Source organism: Girardinichthys multiradiatus, chromosome 11, assembly GCF_021462225.1.
Source record: "Girardinichthys multiradiatus isolate DD_20200921_A chromosome 11, DD_fGirMul_XY1, whole genome shotgun sequence".
Taxonomy (NCBI): Eukaryota; Metazoa; Chordata; class Actinopteri; order Cyprinodontiformes; family Goodeidae; genus Girardinichthys; species Girardinichthys multiradiatus.
The window spans coordinates 32,838,911-32,858,335 of NC_061804.1; the positions used below are offsets into that span (position 1 = coordinate 32,838,911).

At 37.6% G+C, this 19,425-nt stretch overlaps 2 protein-coding genes across 3 annotated transcripts; both read left to right on the forward strand.

Moving 5' to 3' along the window:
• Positions 1-28: 28 nt before the first annotated feature.
• Positions 29-5,101, forward strand: chmp1b (charged multivesicular body protein 1B). The gene is made up of 8 exons (XM_047379688.1): positions 29-200; positions 3,241-3,338; positions 3,418-3,564; positions 3,641-3,709; positions 3,794-3,901; positions 3,983-4,026; positions 4,209-4,281; positions 4,428-5,101. Exons 1-8 carry the CDS (start codon positions 185-187, stop codon positions 4,470-4,472), a joined length of 600 nt encoding a protein of 199 aa, XP_047235644.1. The 5' UTR covers positions 29-184; the 3' UTR covers positions 4,473-5,101.
• A 2,184-nt stretch (positions 5,102-7,285) lies between these two features.
• On the forward strand, positions 7,286-11,916 carry rraga (Ras-related GTP binding A). 2 transcript variants are annotated; one of them, XM_047378417.1, is made up of 10 exons: positions 7,327-7,486; positions 7,748-7,853; positions 7,952-8,051; positions 8,151-8,217; positions 8,313-8,535; positions 10,157-10,252; positions 10,337-10,459; positions 10,554-10,645; positions 10,736-10,851; positions 11,415-11,916. In XM_047378417.1, the coding sequence occupies exons 2-10, from the start codon at positions 7,827-7,829 to the stop codon at positions 11,516-11,518; spliced, it is 948 nt and encodes a 315-aa protein (XP_047234373.1). In that variant the 5' UTR covers positions 7,327-7,486; positions 7,748-7,826; the 3' UTR covers positions 11,519-11,916. The 2 variants fall into 2 exon arrangements, with proteins under 2 accessions (XP_047234372.1, XP_047234373.1); XM_047378416.1 differs by having other exon boundaries at positions 7,286-7,486; positions 7,952-8,217.
• Positions 11,917-19,425: the final 7,509 nt, after the last annotated feature.

Sequence of the window (19,425 nt, forward strand, 5' to 3'; positions counted from 1 at the left end):
ACCGACACCACGTGACGATGACGTAGCTGATATTTTGGTAAGACATCAGGAAGTGCGGAAGAGGGCGAAGCAACTGAAACAAGAGGGGCCCAACTTTCGGCAACTTTTTTGTTTTATTCGACGAGTTTTTTGTGGGGTTTTCAGCCAGAACTTTGTTGTTGGGCCTCCGAAGAACAAATTAAAGATGCCGAGCCTGGAAAGTATCCTTTAACAGCGGTGGAAATTTAAGAGGAGTGTGGTGTAAAGAGAGGGAAGGCAGTGGCTAAAACGGCGAACCAGCACGGTAGATTCTTTATATCATGAGATTCATTTGCTACAGAGATTTGAGACGTCACTGTGTGTTTGTCAAATATTACTAAAAGTTAATAAAACGATTTGTTTAAGTTGGACATTACTGAATTTCTTCAGGCGTCAGTAATCTGACAGAACTGCGTTAAAGGCCTCTTAGCTAATGTCGAAAAACATAGTTGACAGCGTCAATTACAGCTGAATCGTGTGGTTTCTATGATACTTTATTCTGCAACAGTTCCGGTTATAAGGTGATTTACATATAGTATCCTTATATTTTTATATGGGCCGTCATCTTTTCTGGGGAACCAAGTAAAAGTATTTAAATTAGTCGTAAGCTAGCTTTATGACCCTGTGTTTACCAGAACCACGCTATAAGTCAGTACTACAGTTTAAAAAAAAATTAAGTTTTAGGTTTTTGGCACATAATTTAGATATGAACCATATTACCGACCACCCAGGTATTATCCAGTTATTCAGATATTTTTACCCTGGAATATCAGTTTCTGGGGAGAGTTCTAGATTTGTTGGTTTATTCTAATTTGGACATGATCTTAATTTTGATTCCTTTTATTTAATAAGTAGTTCAGCCATAATGTTAAACTAGATATTTTTCCACAGCTGGGAAATCACCTAATCGGTGCTCTCTTGTGGACAAACTACGTAATGGTTGAACAGTATGCAGAGCTGGGAGATGTCATAATAGATGCTATGAAAACATGCAAGGATGTTCTGGTAGAGATTTTTAATCTGAAGCTTATTTTCTAGATTCATTGAAATGTGTATTGTTTAAACAATAATATGGATAGATTAGATTAAAACACATATTTCAACATTGAACATTGATTTTTATTTTTAAAGTAATGAAGCAGTCACTATCTGCATCACTGGGACAATTCATACACATAAAAATGGGCCCTTTTACAAGACTGATGATACCTCAATATCTTTTCTTTGCACATCTCAGAATTTATGAGTGGCATATCACAACATATCATGGTTGCAAAATCAGACTGAAACATGCAGTATGCAATTATATTTATAAGTGTGTTGATATGACTTAAAATAAATAAATATTTTAAAAGTGTTCATGTCTTTCTGCTTTGAGATCATAGCAAACATAGATCTTAGATCAGGAATAGTATGTTTGGCTACTTGGAAAAAGTAAATTATTTCCATCTCTATAAGGTTTTTATTTAAACAAAATTGCTTCTGGCTTTAGTGTGATGTTTAACATGATGACTTTATCAACTTACACCTCTTTTCCTTCTGATAATATTTATGCAGCATTATATGAGTGTCAGTAAATATATGGCAGGCTTAGAAGGCCTAAATGCATTGTACTTAAATAATTAGCTAACATTTATTGCTCTCCGGGCAGATCCTTATATCACTTTTGCGTACAGTTATATTGGACTGACGAAAAGTTTGCAAAATATTTTCTTTTTTTTCCCTTGTTTTTTCTTTATTGAAAACAATAACTCTTCTGTACTGCATAATTAAGAGAAAAAGCTCTAATTTGCTGTTCTGTGTTAGATTGCTACATTATTCATGCGTTTATTGTAACAATGCAGGAGTCTGAAGAAGCCCTTCAGTTGTGATTGACCATTTGTTTACATCATGACAAGAAGGGGAGTGAGTCCTAAGTTACGAATCTGTCTCGATCTGCATCACTGAAAATCCACAAATACAGTAACATCCTGTGTGAGTAAGGAGTATGTTACATAGCTCTGCAGTTTAAACAGGTTTTCAACACTAATTCAAAACAGTGATTAGCGGACTGACTTTTCAAACTGTTTTTAAGCGTCTCTTCTGAAGTCTCCCTCCCTGTAGCAGCTGCCTAAACAAACACCCGACATGCCTCACCAATAAAAGTACAGCTTTCGCAAAATAGGAGATTTTTATATTGCAAAGGCGGATCAGCGCGAGGGGACATGGGGGGATTTTTTTCTTTTGTGTTCTCTCGCAATACTTTGTGGGATAGTTTCCAAACCAGATAATTGCAAAAATGGAACAATCACTACACCCGTTTTTGAGATTTGAGTTTTATTTTGAAATTGGCCTTAAATAAAATGATATTCAATCAGACTTAAACACAGTTATTATCCACACAAGCTGTCAAACTACTGAACTCTGGACAATAATACTGCATGAAACCACATCTGTGACACTTTATTCGCTTATTACTGCTGCATGATGTGTACTTTTTTTGCCCGCCACTTTTGTTTTTATAGTGATTTGAACGGTTCGTCTTATCCTAAGCATTTAATCGCATTGTTGACTGCGTGTTAACCTGAATATGACAAATAAACCATATCAATGACATATCAGTGCTGTTTGTTTTGTGAGCAGTTTGTCAAATGTGCTGCTGTTCCAAAATGCACAGCTTTCTCAAGGCGATTAACAACTTTTGCGAGCGAACGCAAAAGTGTTGGGTTGGGACCCAAAAGAAAGAAAAAAAAATCCCCATGTCCCCTCAGGGGCTCCGTAGTGATCAGAGCCAGACAAGTGTTAAATCGGACAACTATGGTTACCAGCAATTTCTCTATTCGTGTCTAGAACGATGTTTTTGAGCTTTTTTTTTGTTGATAATTTTCTATTTGCCAATTAAATGGCAGGGCACTGCACACAAAGCATAAATAGAAAGGTGTGTTTGTATATTGCTCCATGATATCTCACATAAAACAGGGTAGTAAGTAAAGCTCCGATGTTAGTATTGTGTAAATATCTATTTTAGTCACTCCGACATATTTTCATGCAAGGATGGAGGTCATGTACTAGTGAGTGGCCTGACGTGTTGATATGCGACTGAAAGGTTGAAACAAAGATTTATGTCTACAATAATGGGGGATAATATGCCCTTTTTCTCATATTTATAGATAATTAAAACATCCATAAAAGACAGAAATTTACTGCTGGTGTTTTGTGTTATTCTTTAACTTCATGTCTTAGAAAATCTTTTCAATCTAAAGTTTGCTGCCAAAGAGCTCCAAAGAAATGCAAAGAAATGTGACAAAGAGGAAAAAGTAGAAAAGGCAAAAGTCAAGAAGGTAAGTTGTGTTTCACTCATCATGCCGGCCGTTCATCTCGGCTGTTGAGAATTTCATCGACACTTTTTGTTGACTCCAGGCCATCCAGAAGGGGAACACGGAAGTGGCGAGGATCCACGCTGAGAACGCCATCAGACAGAAAAACCAGTCTGTGAACTTCTTGAGGATGAGCGCTCGAGTCGACGCAGTGGCAGCCAGAGTCCAGACGGCAGTTACAATGAACCAGGTGCGCCATACGCTGCTTCAGTTAGAGGTAAACAACCATGACAGCAGCTTTCTGACTGTTTTTTTTTATCTCACAGGTCACAAAATCTATGGCTGGAGTGGTGAAAGGCATGGATGCCACTTTGAAGAGTATGAATCTCGAAAAGGTACGTCCCCGAGTTGTTGAATATTTATTCATTTTTGTAATAATTATGGGATTTAAACAAACATGCTGGTTTTTGTTTTTTTAGATTTCTGCTCTCATGGACAAATTTGAGCATCAGTTTGAAACTCTGGATGTTCAGACAGCCCAGATGGAAGACACCATGAGCAGCACAACAACTCTCACAACACCACAGGTGACTTTCTCTGCTTAGCTTTTTCTCGTTGTCAGTTTAAGAACTGTTTGCATCAATCTAATAAAATAATGTGTGTTACAGAATCAAGTGGACTCATTGCTGCATGAAATGGCCGATGAAGCAGGGTAACCTTTCTCATTTCAGTCCTAATATTCTTTACAGGGCAAATGAAATCACATGGACCACTGTGCATTCTTTCTATGAAGGCGTATAGATTGAGTTAGATGTCTTGACTCTAACCATGTTTGCTTATGCATATTTAGGGCAGTTTTATGAATGTAATAGTAAACTTTTACTCTCTGTTCAGTTTGGACCTGAACATGGAGCTCCCTCAAGGACAGACAGGATCAGTGGGTACCAGTGTAGCCTCTGCAGAACAGGTATTCTTACATGATTGTTAAATCTAAATAATTGTTTATTTCATGAGAAAAAATAAATGAAAATATGTTGGTCACTTATTAATCTAAAGCTGAATAAAACTGATTCCTGTATTTTTATTTTCTTTTAATCTCTTGCTTGTTCAAAGGATGAACTGTCTCAAAGGCTTGCCAAACTCAGAGATCAGATGTGAAGAACAGCTGCTGTGGAGTAGCACCAGAACGCAGAGTTCTACAACACTGATACACACTACCTGAATATAACTCCTTCTAATTGATGCCATGTCTGGGTTTCCCTCGTTTTTTCATATTCTGTCTGTTGAAAAGCAACTAGAGAATAATTCTTCCCTAAGGTTAATGGTGCCTGTTGGTTTTTGACATCCAATTTCATGTTAACAAAAAACTTTAATTGGAAAGATTCTAATGAAAATAAAAGACATGATGTGTGTGGAAAATATTTATATACACTTACAATATTTACAATAAGAAAATCAATTAGAATTATTACCTTTTATTTATCACTTATTTCAAGAAATACCCTCCAGGTTTTGTATATTAGTTTTGTTTTTTGTTTGTTTGTTTTTCTTTCGGTTTGCATATTTGGGGCAAAATATGCATATTTCATTTCTGGGACTGTTGAAATATATTTCTTCCCCTTGGTGAACTGTCTTTTTGTGTTGATTTATTCAATTTTCTTTGTGATCAATATTTTAAGAAGGTGGAAGGTTACGTTGTCTGCTTCTCTGGTCACCTTAATTTTCACTCATTTTTTGGGAAGCTTTAAAATTAAGAGAATGACCAATAAAGTTGTATAATACCCATATAAAGTATTTTTGCTTTTTATTTTTTAACCAGACCCAATTTGAAAATTAACTGCTTGACAAAATCACCTATAATATTTCTTATAAAGAAAATGCTTTTTTTATTCTTCACACCATAACATGTTAAAGCATTTTTGCCAGACTTTTCTATGAAATCCGTCAAACTCACTTCAGATGTAGAAAGATTTCAGTCACAGGTTTTTCTGACGACATCACAAAATGGGGCTGATCCGACTGCTTTGTAGTACAGCCATTTTATTTATTTTTCCTCTATTCACATGTTTCTAATCAAAGTCCACCTTTAACTGTGTTAAGCGGTGCTTTGGCTCCAGGCAAACATTTGAGCCCTAGATGAGAATCCATTTCACTGAAAATGTTCAGGTAGGCACATAAATACCTCCATTTAGTCCAAACATGGAAGCACCTGCACAGAAACTTGTCTGTTGGAAAAAAAAAAAAAAAATCAAACAGGAATAAAAACTGTTTTGTTCCAGTTGAAGTTCTGAAGACCGCAGTTGTCACAATTCTCTTGAATCAATCTCTGGCTCAAGCACTTAAAACTGAACCACCTGTATTTCAAATGCTTCAGAATGAATCTATGTCGAAACTAAAAAACAAGAGTCCCTCTTTTTTATGTTTACTAATTAGCCCATTCTAGTGCCTCTTGTGATGTCAGACCCAGATACACACAAACAGAATTAGCCCTTTTTTTCTTTAGACTCCTTTTTAAAAACATTGTGCTTAGTAAAATCCTGCAGTTACTGTCCACACTTCATTACCCAGCTGTGTTTTTAGAGTCAATGTACCTTCATTTGTGAAATAAAATACAGCTCTGGATTTTATCTTTAAAAGTCCCACTTGAGGTCATTACTGGAGATACCAACTTCTTCCTGGGATTTAAATTTCAGGTGTCTGAATTTATTTATTTATTTATATCTTTGTATGTTTTCAGATGTAGTTAATAATTGCAATTTTTTGTTTTTTTGGATATTGGGGCCATTTATTAATTGCTGTGGTCTTTTTCTCCAGATTGGTCAAACAACATATTGCTAAGTAGAAGAGGCCATGTCTCTAATTATCATACAGAGGACATTTACAAAGTGCAAAGTCCAAAAGTTTGAGCTTTGGTATATACATTATTTATTTGAAGTCTGATTGTCTCAGTATGTTTCAAATCTTGCTTGTGCTAAACTCATTTAACCTGTTTCCACACTGAAACCCATCTAATTTATTACACATCTGGCACATTGTCTGCCAGATGTGTAATAAATTATTGAATTCAGTGTCAAAATTAAAAATCTTTGTGGATGTTTAAGTCATTAAAGAATCCCTCAAAAAAAAAAGCTTTATTTGGAAGATTCTACCACAGGGGCCAGCCTTTATCATCCAAAGACCCACTTCTGCCTTGTGTTTTACCAAATTAAATTTGTTGGACACACCAATATTTGAATAACCACAAAGTATATGTTCTAAATACATACCATTGTTAATTTATTTTCATTTTTAGATTTTAGAACAAAGAAGAAAAATCACTTTACCAAAATAGAGTAAATGCAGTTTCTTCAATTTTATATTGATGGAAAATAGGAAAAGCTCAGTTTGTGACTTAATAAAAAATTTTAAGTGCACCACCAGATTAGTTCTTTGGTAGAAATACAATGCAGAAATTGCCTAAAACACATAAAAGGCGGTAAAGTTATTTTCATATGTTTTATATTTAAAAACATTTTTCAGTTTGTTATAATTTTGGCCAAAGTGGCCTTTTTAAGAACCACATGCGGCTCCGGAGCCTCAGGTTGCAGACCCTGGCTCTACCCAGAGGTTTAACTGCTTAATCCCTTCACTGCCCTCTAGTGGCACCTCAGCGAAACTCTTTTTCGCAAAGTTTTTTTTCAGTCAGCATTATGATAAATTGTAGACTTAGTATTACGCCTGCCGTACATAATTGAGACTAATAAATTAGAGGAAAAATAAAGAATTCAACAGCAGCTTTGACATTTGTTTCCCCAAACCATATCGATTATATTAACCAGCGTCCCTCCCTGTGGGTCTTATTAGGCGTTCACTCTCAGTCCTCCTCCAGCCCTGAGAATTATTACTCTTAACAGTATTAACATTTGGCTTGAACATTATTTACTTAAACGGATCTATAAAATTAATTAAATCCTTTTGGTAAATGAATCACTGTTTAGAGTAAGAACTGCCTTCAAGACAAAACTCGGGGCATTCACCCAATTGTATAATCATGTGACTTTCGCGTAAACAGGAAGCAGCTGATTTTTTTTACTGAACTCTGCTCTGTAATGTGTAAAGCTGTGTCCTCTAAGACAAAAATAACTCGTTCTCTGAAGCTATCTGGACACCAGTAACTGCTCAGCCCTTTCGGAGTAAGTATAAAATACGACTTAAAACTTTAACTAGGACAGCTTCGCCGCTCAGTTTTGGTAGGCTAACATTGTTAGCGTATTTAGCATTAGCTCAAGTGATTATTCGGAGCAGGACAAATACATTAAACTGCACTTACTAGATGAATTGTATTAATTACTGTGTCGGATAGAATGTGGACTGTCTATATGTGAGTTTGTCCTAATTTTAACAGTGTGACTTTAATAGAGCTCAAATAACAGCTGGGTGAAACTGTTCCGCAGGAGAAGTGCTGCAGAAACAGACCGAAGTCATCTGACCCACATCTCAGAGAAATCCTCACCACCGTGTCTCCTCAAGGGGATGTCAAGCTCAGCGATGAAGAAAAAGGTGATGCGGATCATGTGGTTTTAGGATCTCTACCTAGTTTTTTTTTTTTTACTCATCTTGCAGATGAACATGATTATGATTTAACCTTTTGTTATTAGGTGTTGCTGATGGGGAAGAGTGGGTCTGGAAAGACCAGCATGAGATCAATCATCTTTGCTAACTACATAGCTCGGGACACACGTCGCCTCGGAGCTACAAGTAAGACCAAACAGAACCTTTTTAAAAGTAATTCATTTTTAAAAGATGTTTTTGCAAATTGCAATTTAAAAAAAAATCTACATTTTCTGTTAACTCTAGTTGATGTGGAGCACTCTCATGTTCGGTTTCTGGGTAATCTGGTTCTAAACCTGTGGGACTGCGGAGGGTAAAGCCTATTTTATTACTCTTTGCACCTTTAGACCTATTTTTCTCATGCTATGACTGTAACAGGGATGTTGATATTTTCTTTTTATCCACTAGACAAGACACATTCATGGAGAATTATTTCACGAGCCAGAGGGATAACATTTTCAGAAATGTCGAGGTCCTTATTTATGTGTTTGACGTCGAGAGCCGTGAGCTCGAGAAAGACATGCACTACTACCAGTCATGTCTGGAGGCCATTCTGCAGAACTCCCCAGATGCCAAAGTGTTCTGTCTCGTGCACAAAATGGACCTGGTTCAGGAAGACCAGAGAGATTTGGTGAGCATTAACCACTGCCTACAAGCTTTTGTCATATCATCAGAACTTTCTGTCATACTACAACTGGAGTAAAAGTGATAATATGACCGATATGTCACTTAACACCAAAGTTCTGATATATTTTGTCACGTCAAAACCAGTTTTTTAAATAAAGTCGGGCATTTACACTTTACTGATTGTGCACATTTTATACAGTCAAGTGTAACAGAAAGAGCTCTACAGAGTTTAAAAACAGAAAGACAATGAAATGATCAATTCAATTTAACAGGTTGATAAAACTGTTAATTACTGGATATAAAATGAGCAATTAAAGTGAAAGAAATCAATTAATTTTAGAGAATGAGGAACTGTGGAAATACAATCATGTAGATTAGATTAACAAGGAAACTCTGGAGAGTTACACAACCAGTTGAAAGTTTGTCATTCAATGGCTTTTCTTTATTTTTATGAATTTCTACATTGTAGATACATAGTGATTACATCACATCTATGAAGCAAAGGTAAGAAGAATTATGTAGCACCAAAAAATTGATTTATTGGTCGGTCTACATTCCTACCCTCACCTATGGCCATGAACTTTGGGTCATGACCGAAAGAACGAGATCCCGGATACAAGCGGCTGAAATGAGCTTCCTCCATAGGGTGGCCGGGCACTCCCTTAGAAATAGGGTGATGAGCTCGACCATCCAGGAGGAGCTCGGAGTAGAGCCGCTGCTCCTCCACATCGAGAGGAGCCAGTTGAGGTGGCTCGGGCATCTATACTGGATGCCTCCTGGACGCCTTCCTCAGGAGGTGTTCCAAGCACGTCCCACCGGGAGGAGGCCCAGGGGATGGCGCAGGACACGCTGGAGGGACTATGTCTCTCGCCTGGCCTGGGAACGCCTTGAGCTCCCCCCGGAGGAGCTGGAGGAGGTGTCTGGGGAGAGAGACGTCTGAGCGTCTCTGCTGAGTCTGCTGCCCCCGCGACCCGGTCCCAGATAAAGCGGAAGACGACGAGTACGAGTACAAAAAAATAGTGAAACAAGCCGGGCAAACCTGCAAGATAATTTTTATGTTTAAAATCTACAATGATTTACAGATTCCTTTTCTTCAGAAATCACTACAACTACTTTGCTTGTTTCATTAAAATAAAATGGCTTTTGCCCCCCCCCCAGTACTTTCAACTTGACCTTTATGCCCCCATCAGTGATCTGAACTAATCAGTTTGCAGCTCTGGCTGTATGTTTATGCTGGAAGGAGAACTTCCACCCCTGTCTCAAATCTTTTGCAGCCTCAACAGGTTCTCTTGCAGGATTTACCTGTATTTGACTCCATCAATGTTCCCATCCACTCTGTTTTGCTGTGTAAGCTAAAGAAAACAATTCCCACAGTTTGATGCAGCCACTGCCATGTGTCACCAAGGGGCTGATGTCTTCAGTGTCATGTTCAGTCTCTATCTTTACCCTTGACCTGCCTGCTGTGTTCCTTGTTTTTTTTTTTTTTAAAGATGTAGCTTATTTGCTAATGTTTTCTCACCTTCACAGAAAAGCCGGAGTCATATCAACTTGATGTTGAGCTCACATTAAGCTTCTTTAATAATTCAGTGGCTTCTGTAGGCAATGCAACTTTTTTGCTTTTACAGATCTTTAAGGAGCGTGAAGAAGATCTGAAGAGGCTGTCTAGACCTTTGGCTTGCACATGTTTCAGGACATCAATCTGGGACGAAACCTTGTACAAGGTGAGTAAACCTGATTTTGCTGCTTGTTTAATCAATAGCTGATATAGTTGCCTTTGTAAGAAACTTGTTAAAATGTCTTTGCAGGCCTGGTCCAGCATAGTTTATCAGCTCATCCCAAACGTCCAGCAGCTAGAGACAAACCTGAGAAATTTTGCACAGATCATAGAAGCAGATGAAGTTCTTCTGTTTGAGAGAGCCACCTTCCTGGTGAGAGCTACTTCCTCTGCCTACAGTACTGCCCTAGATTTGGTTCTGGGAATTTAAAAGCATTTTAATGTATGTGTTTGGTTTGCACATGTAGGTGATCTCCCATTATCAGTGCAAAGAGCAGCGTGACGCTCACAGGTTTGAGAAGATCAGTAACATTATCAAACAGTTCAAGCTCAGTTGTAGGTAAGTTCACTTCACACGTGATCTGCTAAATGTTCTCTGATTCTGTTGGTCTTTCTTATATTTAGTTGTTTATGTATCCTGTTATTTCAGTAAACTTGCAGCTTCTTTCCAAAGCATGGAAGTTAGAAACTCCAACTTTGCGGCCTTTATTGACGTCTTCACCTCCAACACTTACGTCATGGTGATCATGTCGGACCCCTCTATTCGTAAGTAGTGCAGATAATAACCTTGTGCCTCCGAGACATACCATACAACCAGAAGCTTTGATATATTTCAAAATTGTGAAGTGAAAGGAAAATGATGTCTGGTTTTAAAAAAACAGAAAGACCAGCATTAATTACAGAAAGAGCCAAGAGGTACATGGTAACATTGGAGGAGTTGCAGCAATCCACAGCTCAGGTGGAAGAATCTGTGAACTGGACAAATAGGTTCACCTTCCAACAGGACAGTAACCGAACCATAGATCAAAGCATATTCATCTTTTAGAATGGCCTAGTTAAAGTCCAAACCTAAATAAAATTAAGAAGCTGTTGGGAGACTTGAAAACTGATGTTCACAGAGCCTCTTCATCCAGTCTGGCCGAACTTGAGCGGTTTGTAATTATTCCACAACTTCCAGATTTAAAGAAAGATTTGATCCCAAATTCAAATAAAGCACATTGAAGTTTGTGGTTGCAACATGGCAAGATGTGATAACTTTTGCAGTTTTCATAATACTTGAAGACACTGTAAAAATGTGATATTTAATAACATTTTTTTTTGTTATTCAGCATCTGCGGCCACTCTCATCAATATCCGTAACGCGAGGAAACACTTTGAGAAGCTGGAGCGTGTGGACGGACCCAAGCACAGCCTGCACATGCGAATGCGTTAGCCCAAACTTATGTTCCAGAGGGATACTCTCAGCCAATCAATGCACAGAGCGCAGATAGCATGCTGCAGCCTCGAAGCTCTGATAGATATAAACAGCCCTGCGTCATTTCTGCTCTGTCTTTACATTCAATCAACAGTCCTTCTGGGAAAATCTTAATTTTTTTGGTCTAATTTCTACAGGGATCAGAAGTATCTTGAACAGTGATACATTCTGATGGAATATTTATGTTTAGTTGACACATTAAGCAGTTAAAATATGTTCACCATGAAGGCTGCCTTTCTTTTCACAATGTGTTGTATCCATTGGATTTATAGGGCAGTGTATCCCAGTGGCACTGTTAGATTTTCAACTGTGGTTTTTAAGCTGTCACAAACAATATAGTTATATTTAGAAACCTATTTTTTGTGTATGTGTTTTTTTTTAAACTCTGTCTTTAAAAACTGGAATATGTGTATTTGTTACTTTATTTACTGTGGTATCCATTCACTAGAGTTCACTAGGCACTCACCACCAGTTGTCGTGTGCATGTGATATATGGTGCACTTGTTGGTTGATAGCAGTGTTTGGGTAGATGCCCTTTAAAGGCACAGAATGCTAAATAAACATTTAATTTAATAAAATTTGTAAAAAAAAAAATATATGCAGACGTTTTGCCCAGGATAACCTTGAAAACACTAGATGAACTTGTTTTTATAACGTATAACTGCCTAAGATATAGATAGATAGATAGATAGATAGATAGATAGATAGATAAGCAGTATTTTAATTAGCCTGTAGCTTTACCATGTTTGAAAAGACTAATAAAAAAAACTAATGTCTTGTGGGTCTATCTGAGCAGCTGCCTGGCTCTCAGAAGTAAACTGATACCCATGCAGGAGAGAACTGTTTGGAGAGCTACGTCTTTTTAGGAAGCTGTTTTTGTGTGTGTGCATGTTAATCATCAACTCACCGTTATCTAGAGCAGTCTGGATGAGACTTTTATGGTACATTGCTTGTAAAAGATGCAATATAATCAGGGTGCATGTGTAAGTTAGAAAGGATCTTACTGGAGGTTCAAAAGCTCTGAAAGGGATATGCTCAATTGCTCCTCCCTTGCTGATGGTAAATCATGTACACAGATTTACCATCAATTCCCTCAGTTTGGTTAAGCAGTGGTTCCTAAACTGGGGTGTAAGTACCGCTGCTGGTACTTTGGCTCCATTTAGGCTTACAAAAAATTTAGGTATAATGATGTGTCGATAAAGCTTCCCTAGGCCTTTGAAGCGTTCTTGGACTGGGCCGACATGCGTCTCAAGTCCTTTTAAACTTAAGCGGCACCTAGTGGTTGTAGGAAATATTGCAACATTCACACCAAGAGCTTTAAACCGTCCCTCTATGCTACAATCCATCCAATTCAGTTTATTTATAGAGCGCCAATTCACAACACATGTCGTCTCAAGGCACTTCAAAAAGGGTTTGGAATGGTGCAGGGTTGTTGGGGAGGTAAGAATAAACTACTGAGTGTAAGAGTGGCCATTTTAGAATGAGCTATGTGTTCATCGCCACCAGTAGAGCCCACTGGTGGCCATTGTTATACTAAAAACCACAAGGATTGGGGGTACCTCTCTCTGTCACTGATTATAACCATTGAAAAAGAGAAGGGGTCGCACAGGTAGCAGAAATGGAGGGTGTGTTTTCACCTCGACCATAACAGCCGGTTTAGGCTGAACCTGACACCTATTTATTCCAATTGGTTAAAACGTTTTTCTATCTAAGGAAACCCAGCAGATTCAGATCCAGTCAGTGACTTGCAGCATTCACTCCTCCTGGATGAGCATGTAGAGACAGTGGACAGTCACTGGCGTTGACTTTGCAGCAATCCCTCATACTGAGCATGCATGTAGTGACAGTGGAGAGGAAAAACTCCCTTTTAACAGGAAGAAACCTCCAGCAGAACCAGGCTCAGTGTGAGCGGCCATCTGCCACGACCGACTGGGGCTTTGAGAGAACAGAGCAGAGACACAAAGAGAACAAAGAAGCACTGATCCAGGAGTACTTTCTATGGGAAGGAAAAGTAAATGTTAATGGATGTAGCTCCTTTAGCCATGTCATCTAGAAAGAAAGAACAGATAAACTCTGAGCCAGTTATCAAGGTTAGAGTCTGAAAGAGAGCACATAGAGTTAGTCACAGTAGAAGCTCAGTCAGTAGCTATGTCTAGGAGAGAGAAAGGGTTAAACACTGAAAGACAGGGTCATGTGGATCATCGGTAGAGGGTGAGCATTAAATTGTTGCCAGCAGAAGCTTGGATGATGCCCCTCTCCAGAAAGGTGTCACAGGTAGACAGAGTCAGGCCAGGTGTAGCTTCTAGGAAGAGAAAAGAGAGAACAAGGTTAAAAGCTGAAATAGCAAAATAATGCAAAATTGGAGAGTAGTGTGAGAATGTAGCAGAGGGGTGAAAGTGGTCATTATGTCCTCCAGCAACCTAAGCCTATAGCAGCATAACTACAGAGATGGCTCAGGATAACCTAAGCCACTCTAACTATAAGCTTTACCAAAAAGGAAAGTTTTAAGCCTAGCCTTAAAAGTAGACAGGGTGTCTGCCTCACGGACCAAAACTGGGAGCTGGTTCCACAGGAGAGGAGCCTGATAACTAAAGGATCTGCCTCCCATTCTACTTTTAGAGACTCTAGGAACCACCAGTAAACCTGCAGTCTGAGAACGAAGTGCTCTGTTAGGAACATATGAAACAATCAGATCTCTGATGTATGATGGAGCTAGATCATTAAGGGCTTTATATGTGAGGAGGATAATTTTAAATTTTATTCTGGATTTAACAGGGAGCCAATGAAGGGAAGCTAAAATAGGAGAAATATGATCTCTCTTTTTAATTTTCATCAGAACTCTTGCTGCAGCATTTTGAATCAGCTGAAGGCTTTTAACTGTATTTTGTGGACATCCTGATAGTAAAGAATTACAATAGTCCAGCCTTGAAGTAACAAATGCATGGACTAGTTTTTCAGCGTCACTCCTAGATAGGATATTTCTAATTTTGGCAATGTTCTGGAGGTGAAAGAAGGAAATCCTAGAAACCTGTTTAATATGGGATTTAAATGACATGTCCTGGTCAAATATAACACCAAGGTTTTTTACTTTATTATCAGAGGTCAATTTAGTGCCATCCAGGTTAAGTGATTGACTAAGCAGTTTCTTTTTTAAAGACTCCGGTCCAAAGACAACAACTTCTGTCTTGTCTGAATTTAGAAGCAAAAAATTTAAAGTCATCCAAGTTTTTATATCTTCAAGGCATGCTTGTAGTCTATCTCAAAGGAGAAGTTAAATTCTCTCAAAAAACCAAAAAAATTAAGTTCTGTGAAACGACCTTGACACAGGAAATGCAGCTGCCTGAAAACAAAGATAAAACGTCTGCACACAGCAGACGCCTGTCTCTGCTGAAGAGGTCTGATGAAGATTGCAACTCTACCCTGCATGTGTCAAAGTCAAGGTCCGCGGGCCAAAACCGGCCCCCAGAGGTTTATGCGATTCTCTAGAATAGAGCCTTTGACATGGTGATTGTGTGCTTGAATGTTATTTTGTTAATCAATAAGCGGTTTTGTCTACATTCTGCCACAATCTGCCTTTTGAAAATGTTTTGAATCTTGCTCTTTATGCATACAAAAAGAAAAATTGGCTAAAGTCTGCAGACACAACATTAACCTGGATTAAAGCTCTAAATAGGCTTATTTAATCTGAGATCCTCTCCAAATGCAACAGTATATGTCAGTCTACATGATATACTAACAACTTCACCTACTGGTATAATAAAATCTGAGTGAGGATCTGAGTGAATATGTGAAACAAACAATGATGAAAGTTTTTCAACAGGTGATGCTCATCCAGGAGGAAGACAGTGTTCCTAGGAAATGCAGCTCATTCATTAACAATCAATTTTTCTCCTATAGGTGGAAGTTTTGCTGACTAATCATAGGCTGGATCTATGAAACATTATGAGCACAGACCAAATGACCAAGGTTCTGACTGACTTATGAACCTCACTAACCTGACAATGATAACATGACACCCAACAGTTTACACCTTTAAGGTGGACCCCACTAAGACCACTTTATTGATTCTTGGTGAATAAAAAAGAATTGAAGCGTTCAAAACAGACCTAGTGGAAACCAGAAGGTATATGAGAAAAGAAAAGTGCATTTTAAGAATAATAAAAGTAAAATTATGCTCAAATTTTTGCAAATGAACTTGCTCTGACAGAGAAATAAGTAAGTAGTGTGTGAATGGGAATGAATGATTTCATTGTAATGCATCTTTGAGGGACCTTAAAAGCGCTAATAAAGGTCTGATGTTCTGACGGTCATTGCCAAACTTATATCTCAATAAGGTTTCCAGAATCTTTTCCAAAATCACATAAAGATACCAAAGGTTTACCTGTATTGAAAATACTGATAAACATAAGAAAGCTCATAGACCTGTCTTCAAATTTTCACAGTTTTTTTACAAATAGGGTATTCAAACTTTTATGTGGCCAATGTCTGTCCATTTTGTCTGTCTGTTTTTGTGAAATAAATGTCTGTTTCATGTTATGTAAAAATTAGGGTATATGTGCACGATAATTAAAGACTACAAGGGCAAGTCTAATCCTCAACAGTACCACAATAATATTAGGTCAGTTCTTTATGGTAAATTAAAAGGATTTTAACAGATGTTTGGACTTTTAGACTCAAATTTAACAGAAGATGAAATGTTCCTTGACAGAATTACTGGACTGGACTGAAATGGAGAACACTTAAGTTTACTGAAACAAACTTTACTTACTTGAAATAAATAAAAAGTGTAATTAAAAGGAAGAACTATAACTGTACGGTGTTTTTATAAAAGTGGGTGAGACAAACTAAGATTATAAGACATAATATGCCTTTCATTTTTGTGTTCATCAATGAGGAGTGAGTTTTTTTAATTCGAATTAATGAAACCTAAATTAAACCAAGCATTATTAAAATAATAGCGACTAAAAAAAATGGTGACCTCATTCTTAAATATAATAAGGACTTACTGCATAAAAAATAAATAAATAAAATATAATAAAAAAGAATAATAATAATAATAGATACATCTACACAAAGCTAGATTAGAATAGAACATTCAGAGCCGTTATAATCTTACTGATGAATACCACAAAAAAATGTTATGGAACTAGATGATTAAAAGAGAGCAGCTTTATCATAGCAAAACAGAAACGTTTGTAGGAAAGATCTAATTTTGTTTTATTTAACATTATCTATCATGACACCATACAGGTCTTATTAACATCTTGAACTCCCATACTATGTATGGAAAGAAATAAAAAGTATAATTGGCAGCACAATAGAAAAATGCAAAGTTATTACTGAAATTATTAGATGCTGTACTGTTACCCGCTAAAATAGCTGAGTGTAAATCTGAAGTGATTACAAATGTGAGCAATGGGCAAAGCCATGTCTCATCAGGAGGGAGTATAAATATTAATATTGCTCAGTGATAATAGATGTTTGAGTAGAAATCTTTCCCTGCAGATCACCTGACCAATAACAGTAGAAAAGCTTTGTGCAAAAATATAATACCAACTTTTGAAATCACAAGAAGAATCTATAGTGATAATGGAACGTGTTTTTGTAAATAAAATAATACAGGCATTAGGAAAATGTTTTAACGTTGATCTGAAAACACATTGCAGTTGTCATGCTCAGAGTGCAGGACTAATGGCACAGTTAAAAATAAATTAAGAAAAACAATGGAAGAAACAAAGAGAAACTGGGTTGAATGCTTGGATATAGTAAAACTTAGTATGAGAATAACTCCATCAGCTCAAGGAGGTTGAAATAATACATGGCAGACCCTATTACATTCCTGATTTGGAGAAGGAATTAAAAGACCCACAACCAGATAGAACGTTGGCAGATTATATGAGAAAAACATTAAAATACAAAGTGCAAATAATCTACTAAATGTTTTTGACACCCCACAGACGACCTCAGATGTGAAGGAAGGAGACTAGTGGTTCTCACAACTCCCACTGCTACTTGGATACATTAAGGTGGGTCAGTCAACACTTTCTCCCGACACTAGGAGGTGACTTTAAGTCTGATTACAAAAGGGTTGTAGCCGTTTAGAGGTGCTTCGTCTCAACGTCAGTGAAGAAACCAACGGTCCCTCCTAGCACTTAGGGGAGGTAAGTGATTGACTGATAACACCTGAATTAAAAAAAAGGTGGTGTGAAAGATGTAATTGAAGCAATTAATCATAACTGTTTTTTCCTACCTTAGCATTATTAATTTTGTTTAGTGAACAAAGCCCCATCAAAAAGGTTAAAAGGTGGATCGATGAAGGATTCCATGACATTTTTTATCAAGATATAGCACATGTATAAGAAACAAATATATGGTATCAATATGTGAAAGTCATTGCTAAATAAAAAAAAAAAGAAATGTTTTGTGTAGTCCTGACTTCCTATTTCTTCCAGCCAACCATAGACTAACCAGTGCCGACACCAGAGGACATGTGTTTTATAAGGCAGAGCCTTGAAGGAAACAGTGAGAATTTTCATTTGGTACTGAGAGTAAACTTTACTAAATTTCACACCTGTAATTTCACCATTTTTACATTTAAGTTAAATGTCACTGCTCCTGTCTCTAACTATGTCGAACTACTAGCAGGTTCTCGGTTCCCTCATTGTGTAGGAGGAAGGGGTTCTGTCCCAGTAGGTGCCCCTCCCTGTCTGTGTATGTAACTTACCATACTTTTATTATCAGCCGAGAATTTTCCACTCCTGATAGAATTAAGAGACAACTCGTTCAAGTCAAACCACATGATAGTATATGGGGAACAGATGTCCCTGACGAGTTTTAACATAGATCAACAGGAAACCATAGATTATAGGTTTGGGTTATTTGTTAAATAATGCCTCTGATAAAGTTTTTACAGGAACGTCTAAGGAAATAACAGCACTCCGCACAGTGGTACTGCAAAACAGGATGGTGTTGGATTTGGTAACGGCCCCGTCTGGGGGAGTTTGCGCTCTTCTGAATTAGACCTGTTGCACCTGCATCCCTGATGAAACCGGAGATGGTCACACTGTGAGTGAAGTGCTAGATAAGCTCAAAGAGATAAGGAAAGGTATGCAGCAGGATGCACACCCGGGACAGGGAGGCCTGTTCTTATGGCTTACTTCTGGACCCTGGTGGCAACTGCTATTGAAAATCATGATTCCTTTTCTCAAATTATTAGTGCTGTTTTTGCCTTTTCACTATGTGTCATTCCTTGCATCAGAGTAATGATTTCCAAGATGGTTGCAGGCATAGTTGGAATACCAGGATTACCAGCTGTTGGAAAGAGATGACCCAGATCCTGATGACGACATGGAAAAAGTTTAGTACTAAATGAAGTGTGTGCATAAAGCCGAAAGGAAGCGTAGACATGGATGACTTTTTTTAAACTGATCAATAATAAACAGGAGGGAATTGTTGGAAGGTTTGTGTATGAATTATCATTGCTTAGTTTAAAAAGGTTCTTTATCCTTATGATTTACCATTAAAAGACATTTTCATTTATTTAGTTGGGTGAACTTTAATAGAAGTGGTTTGAATACTTTTTACAATTATTTTCGAAGTACTTTAATGTACTATTAACAGAATTGTCATCTTGCCTTAGAGTTGCATTTGGGTGGTTGCTATGTAGACTGAGCAGGAATTTGTGTGTGTGCGGAGGAGTTTGGGAAGCAGTCTGTTTGCACCCCATCCAATTTACGTGTCCTTGAATGCCAGATGTGGACAAGTGCTGGGTTAGAATGTAAAACATACGGTAGAATACAAAGCTTTACAAATAATCGTCATGCAGAGTTTACCTAAAAATAAATAAATAATGTAAAAAAGACAGA

Excerpts from the sequence above, each read along its gene's own strand:
- rraga (XM_047378416.1), top strand. The coding sequence starts at position 7,827 with ATGTCAAGCTCAGCGATGAAGAAAAAG. Across the intron at positions 10,253-10,336 it reads GGGACGAAACCTTGTACAAG|GCCTGGTCCAGCATAGTTTA; the intron begins GTGAGTAAACCT and ends ATGTCTTTGCAG. Across the intron at positions 10,852-11,414 it reads CATGTCGGACCCCTCTATTC|CATCTGCGGCCACTCTCATC; the intron begins GTAAGTAGTGCA and ends TTTGTTATTCAG.
- chmp1b (XM_047379688.1), top strand. Across the intron at positions 3,565-3,640 it reads CGGCAGTTACAATGAACCAG|GTCACAAAATCTATGGCTGG; the intron begins GTGCGCCATACG and ends TTTATCTCACAG. Across the intron at positions 3,710-3,793 it reads AGAGTATGAATCTCGAAAAG|ATTTCTGCTCTCATGGACAA; the intron begins GTACGTCCCCGA and ends TTGTTTTTTTAG.